Source organism: Cinclus cinclus, chromosome 2, assembly GCF_963662255.1.
Source record: "Cinclus cinclus chromosome 2, bCinCin1.1, whole genome shotgun sequence".
Classification (NCBI taxonomy): Eukaryota; Metazoa; Chordata; class Aves; order Passeriformes; family Cinclidae; genus Cinclus; species Cinclus cinclus.
Genome location: NC_085047.1, coordinates 27197208 through 27203327, shown reverse-complemented (window position 1 = coordinate 27203327; position 6120 = coordinate 27197208). Strand labels below are relative to the sequence as shown.

The 6120-nt window shown below is 47.0% G+C and overlaps 1 protein-coding gene across 2 annotated transcripts; it reads right to left on the bottom strand.

Moving 5' to 3' along the window:
* Nucleotides 1–927: 927 nt before the first annotated feature.
* LOC134056197 (galactosylgalactosylxylosylprotein 3-beta-glucuronosyltransferase 1-like) lies at nucleotides 928–3993 on the bottom strand. Of its 2 annotated transcripts, none has more exons than XM_062512834.1 (4): nucleotides 3855–3993; nucleotides 3012–3550; nucleotides 1498–1794; nucleotides 928–1014 (listed from the first exon to the last, which is right to left on the bottom strand). In XM_062512834.1, the coding sequence occupies exons 1-4, from the start codon at nucleotides 3964–3966 to the stop codon at nucleotides 928–930; spliced, it is 1035 nt and encodes a 344-aa protein (XP_062368818.1). In that variant the 5' UTR covers nucleotides 3967–3993. The 2 variants fall into 2 exon arrangements, with proteins under 2 accessions (XP_062368818.1, XP_062368809.1); XM_062512825.1 differs by having other exon boundaries at nucleotides 3012–3541; nucleotides 3855–3966.
* Between the last annotated feature and the right edge of the window lie 2127 nt (nucleotides 3994–6120).

Below are 6120 nucleotides of genomic sequence, written 5' to 3'. Positions count from 1 at the left end.
AAGCACTCCTGGAATATCTTCCAAAGTAGGACTAAATCATTCAGCATCCTCTGTCCTGACACAGATACAAGTCATTTCAGAAAGAGCTGGCTACTTCAAAATTGGGATACTTTTATTCTTTTGGGACTTTTGGGGCAGGAATTTGAGATCAGAGGGCATGGCATCTGAATGCTTCTTCATCATCATTCTCTTTCTAAGAACATATCAGTGATCTCTGATACATTCCTGCCTCACCTGTGGTGGTTGCCATAATCCCCCATCCTGCTGCTGAGCCTCGCTCTCTGAACTGCAAAGGCGCTTCCTAGAATATTCACTATTTCTCCTCAGCAGCAGGTGTACTCTTGGCTCTGGTAGCATTGGTACCAAGCACCTCAAACTGAGAGAATCTGTGTAGGTTGTGCTTTGCTGGTTCCTGTTCTGAGGTGCTCTTAGCATTCCATCAGCCTTTCCCTGCTGCACCCACACCACAGCTGTTCATGCAGGATAAAAACTGAAGGGGGATGCATGAAGCACTGCACAGGTGGCAGGGCTGCCAGGACAAAAGATTGCCTGGGAGAAATGTGATCTCATAGGACAACTCTCACACCAAAGGGAGTTCAGAGCTGGATGAAAGAGTCCAGGGACAAGGAATTTGGCTTGTCATTAATACCTGAGTGAAACTGGGGGATTGTGCTGTCACTTTTCTCTGTCAGGCAAAATTCCCATATGATCTGCAAAGAGGCTTGAATGAGCAAGAAATACAGAGCATACATGGATAAAGATGATAATCTACTTCTTGTACAAAGGGTGGCATGGTGAATTACCGGAGCAGTCCCATATGCAGTTTTTCAGGAAATCATAGCAGAAATAAGGAAACGGGTATAGATTATTTGCCTTGTTAAAAACAATAAAGACAAAGATACTCACATCCTGGAGCTGGCTCTCTGCTTACACCTCTACTCTGGGGTCTGTAAACCCACGCTTGCCTTCATTAACCAGAGTGGGCCTCTCAGTTCTTGTGTGCCAAACCAACACCTAGAGGGAAGTACAAAGAGTTCAGGCATTCTGAATAGCATGGAAACAATGAAAGTGCTGCACCCATTGGGTGGGATCCTCAGAGAAGTGAAGCTCATGGCTGTTTGAAGCATGTGATTCAAAGGGGTTGATCCTGGGAGACACTTCATGGGCGCATGAAAGGAGGAGGGATCATTCTAGAGCAAAATTACAGACTCAACCCTCTTCCAATCCTCCTGGATTTCAGAGAAGCAATCTGGGCACAAATTGTACATCTGACATTCTTTACTAACACAGAATGCTTAGCACTGCTCCTCAGCTCTCTCTGAGCTTCACATCTGTGAAGAATTTAGCAGGCATCTGTCTGTCCCAGCATCATCTGGCACTGACATGTGCCAGTGCAGGGCAGGCACACTGAAAGGTGGAAGAGTGAGGCATGAGGTTGTAAAAGCAGCCAACACCCAGCAAGAAGACTGTATCTTTGAGATTTTTTGTCCTACGCACCTTTGTGCAGTTAGCTGCTTTGGGCTCCAGCCCATCCATAGTCACTAAATCCTTCAGCAGACTAGTTTCCTGGTAGCCTCCTTTAACTCCCTCCAGCTTGAAACTGGCGTGAGGCTTCTCTAAAATCAACTTGATGCTGATAGCAAATCCAGCCATGTCAATAGCAAATGGACGATTAGGGTCAAAGACGGTTTTCCAGCCCACCACCTTTCCTGCTGGGTTCACTTTTGGGGATTCATATCGCAGCCCCCCGACGAATGCCACTGGCCAGACTGAGACCCGCCTTGTGTAGCGCATCTGTGTGCCAGAAAGAGACAGTGCTGTGAGAATTCAACCCCACCACGTTTGTCCCAACCCATTAGTGCACCATGCTCTGCCTTCATTGGCACCTGTCCTCTCCCACTGACTTCCTACGCAATCAAAATTGCTCTCAACAGCACAAGCTCTAGTTCATCTGTGCTGCTGCTTGAAGAGCTACAGCTTCCACAGCCACAAGGCAAATTCTTAGCACATTATTCTCTGAACAACAGACTCACTCCTTTTCCGTGCCCACATTCAGTCCCTCAGAAGAATGAAAACCTCTGGTTTTCTCATCCCATTTGAACTTTTACCTTTTATGGTAGAATTTTATCATTTTGTAAGTGCCAAATATTACTTTTACCAGGACTCTAGCTCTGTATTATCAACTCCATTCACTCCAGCTTCACACTCATGCAAGTAAATCCCCTTAACTGATTCATCTTTGTCCTCATCTATTCCAGTTTCTCCCCCCACCTCCTGCTTTGTTTTTCCATCCATTGCTACTGCCTAGAAGTGTGGGGATCCATTGAAATTTTCAGAAAGGACCTGGAAGGAAGTAAGAAAGGATGAGCTTAACAGAGACCTAACAACTCTGAAAACTGGAAATATGTTCTGATGCATAATTCTGCTCTTCAAGCGGCTTAGTACAATTTGGCTTATATTGGTGACAAGAGAGTTTACTGGATTTTTGCAAGTTTACAATAAGCTTGGCATCTCACAAAAGCCAGGTCTCCAGCAGAAGTCTGGGCAGGTTTGGGTGATCCCAGAGCCACAGCTCTGTTGTGGTGGCTGGAACCTAGAGAACTGAAGGGCGGCCAAGGAGCAAATGTGGATAGAAAGTCAGACAACTTTTCTATCATAGCCTATCCATCACACCCCTACAACAGTGCAGATTTACACCTTGCCAGAAGTTTGTCTTTGATGCTTATTTAAATTAGGTCAGCTCTTCCTGAGGAGAGGTGTAAATTCTGAGGTAAGTATCCTGTGGTTCCTGGCAAGAGGAACTCTAGCTGGTGCAATGGTGTGTGAGTAGCTGTTTACATCTGCAGCCCACAGAATGGCAAATGTATTCTTTGCCCCTTCAGCTTGCATCTGCCCTATAGCCAGCTGCCACCCCATGCAGAGTGGGTGAGGTCCTTGCAAGTGCAACTGGGCTTAAGAGGCTCTGCAACTCTATCCTGCTTTTCTGTCCCTTGTAATTTTATGTCTCTTACCTCCTCAAAGAGCTCCAGGCTGTAGGTGTTATCATCATCAGCAAAATAGACTACACCTTCTGGTGGTGAGGTGTTGCTGAAGCTGTCCCTCAGCCAGTGCAGCCCCAGGTTCCTCTGTAGCGTACCCCTTGGGGTGTGGGATGGGATCCAGGACAGACCCAGCTTCAGGCTTTTGGGTGTCTCCACGTTGAGGTGGGTGAAGTTGAGCCCAGCTTTCTCCAGCAGGTTGGATACAAGGTTGGTCCTCCGCGGAGAGTCCTCCACCACCACCCAGTGCAGGTTCTGTACGTGGAGGAAGGTGTTGGCTAGACGAGTCAGCTCAGCTTTTTGCACTGGCCGGGTGTAGGTTGGGGTGATAACAAAGATGGTCGGCAGGCTGTCTGACCACGGGGGAGGCCTGGAGTACACATAATTCTGGATTATTTTAGGCATTGCCCCTATGCTTTGCTGCTGCCGAGTGCATGATGGGAAGCCTTCTTCTCTCCGTGCAGATGTACCGTTAAGGAGAGCTTTAGAGGTCACATTCTCATCTGTCTCTTCTAGGATGAAACAAAGGAAGAAAGAGGGAAAAAAGATGTCAGAGGACTGATAACTAACAGGCTACCTCCTGTCCAAGGAGGCACACATCTGTCTGGAGTTAGTGCTGCATCTTCTCTCCAAAGCCAGCCTAAGGTGCATTACTTAACATGCTCTTTATGTTCCTGCTGTCAGCAAATCCCGAGGGCGCCTTCAGGCAAGTCTGTCTTTGTTTAACCCTTCCCATGAGAGAGCATCCCTGCTGAGGGTTTGCAACAGAAGTCATCACAGCCTCCAGCACATTGATAGCAGAACTTTTGCACTTACTTCTCAGCAGGCTGAGGTAGTGGGTGGTTGGGTACTGGTGCCACAAGGTCAGGAGAAGAGCCCATGGCAAGGCAATCAGGAGCGTGGTAAGAAGGTTACGTCTCCTCAGCATGCTGCAGGGAGCTTCCAGTGCCCAGGCATCTCTCTACCTTTTAGAAAAGGAAAAAGAGTAAGGCCTCCAAAATATCAGTCACCAAAAATGCAGGGAGGCATGACAAACGTTTGGCTCCAATCCAGCAAAGTGCTGACTAAGTTTTCAAGGAGCTCCATTAACGTTTCAAGTCTAAACCATTATCCAACTTGGCCAGCTCTGGTGCTATGGAATCTTTTAACTATTTCTGTTGCTCTAAAAACCTCCCATTATCCCATGATGAAACCACTGTCCTTGAGTTAGGGTTGTTCATGTTACTGATTCTGAAGCTGGAGAGGACTGCTACTTGCACCCCCCTCCCCGCCCCCTTTTGAGACTTGTGTTCATTCCTGAGCTTTGTGGTGACCATTTAATTTGCTTCTTTTGTACAACTTTTTAGAACTGTGTGCAAGATTTGTGTGCCTGAATATGCAACTGGACAACATAGTCAGATGTCAGCCATCCTCTAGATAGCCAGCACCTCTTAACACTTCTGCAGTGTTAATTGACACACCTTAGGCAGATGCATTGAGGCAATCAGGCATGCAGGCTATCACCTACTAAGTGTTCCACAAAATCCCTGCCTTAGTCATTCCACAGTGCTGGTGATGCCTGCTGAATGCTTAATTATCCCACATCCCTTTCTGCTTGTGGTTTGGCTATTGCTTCATTTAGTTGAAATCACAGACTTTGGAGCACCCACCAGGCCCTGCCAGGTTCCCCCGCACTCCTAGGCTGCAAGCATTTTGAGGGAAGAGATTAATGGAATCATGCTGATACAAAAGATTGAAAGGAGGTTCAAACTGGTTGGCTCTAAATTCCTGCTCTGCTAAGGATTTTTAAGTGTACTGAAGACCAGTCAACTAAAACAAAGGTCCTCAAAGGGACACAGGCACATTTTGTTTAAAAGCAGCTCCTTGCCCAGGATGTGGGTCCAGCAGCTCCTCATCTGTTCAGAGGCAAAGGATTGCCTTGCTTCAGCCTTAGAGAGTTGTGCGAGAAGAAGAATGACAACTGGTGTAAAAGGGCTCTCCCGTGAGAGCAGCCACAGAGTACTCCTGAAAGATATTAGGAGATGCTATTCTAAATTCATCCTCTGTGACCTCTTAGAATCTGTTTTTAATTGTTTCTCTGACATTTTGCCTTGGTGTCCTGAAAAAAACAAGGATTATGCAATTTCAGGGCTCATCAGTGCCCTACCACCGTTAACTGTTAGTCCTATTTCAGCCACATCTGACAGAAGACTAGCATGTCTCAGCAAGTCCTCTGGTGGGCAAGTGGATGTTCATAAGCCCTATTAAGGAAATTACTCCAACACAAGCTCGTTCCTTGTTAGACACCAATGATGCCAATGCTGGAGTAATCCCTTAGGGAAACGTATTCAGACTGACTGCTACCCAAACCGTTTGTGGTGTTGATATCTAATGTTTCTTACCTCCCCACTCAAGAAACACCATGGTGCCCATTTCACTACTTTCATGCTACAGAAAACGGATGAAGAAGTGGATCAAGGAAGCTGTGTGGCCAGGGGAACACAGGAGCGTTTTGGTGATGTGAGCAGGAGCCTTGTGCAGCAAACATGTTGGATCTGCTAACTTCTGATGAGTGGGTCTGGGGCAGGTACAAGACTGTCCTTCAAGCTTTAGTGCCAAAGGCATAGGGAAGCTACAGATCCAGGCTGGACACAGGGCAGGATGGCGTTACCCACACCAGGGACTGCTTTCCCTACAGGAAATCTTTTATCTTACCAGCACAGCAGCACAGAGTAATGCTTCCCATCAATCATGGCTGTGAGAACAGACAGAGCCACAAAAGAAATCCAAGGATTGCTATTAACAACTGCAGATGCCTAGGCCCACCCAGGTCCTGGCTCAGGGTCATCACAGCTCCTTGCTTCCTCTAGTATGCTTGTGATTGTCAGTGTCTCTGCAGCCAGTCAGGCAGCCAGTCCTTCTTCCCTTTAATAAAAGGCCTTAATTATACAGACACCGTTTCTATGCAGCAGACCTGTTACTGCTGCAAACTCTGGTTGCTTCTGGAGGGAAAGAGAGGAGGAGGAAGCCCTGGCAGCCGTGTTACCAATAAAGCACAGAGGAGAGGGGATCAGAGTTAGAAGAATTTCTAATGAATTCCTTT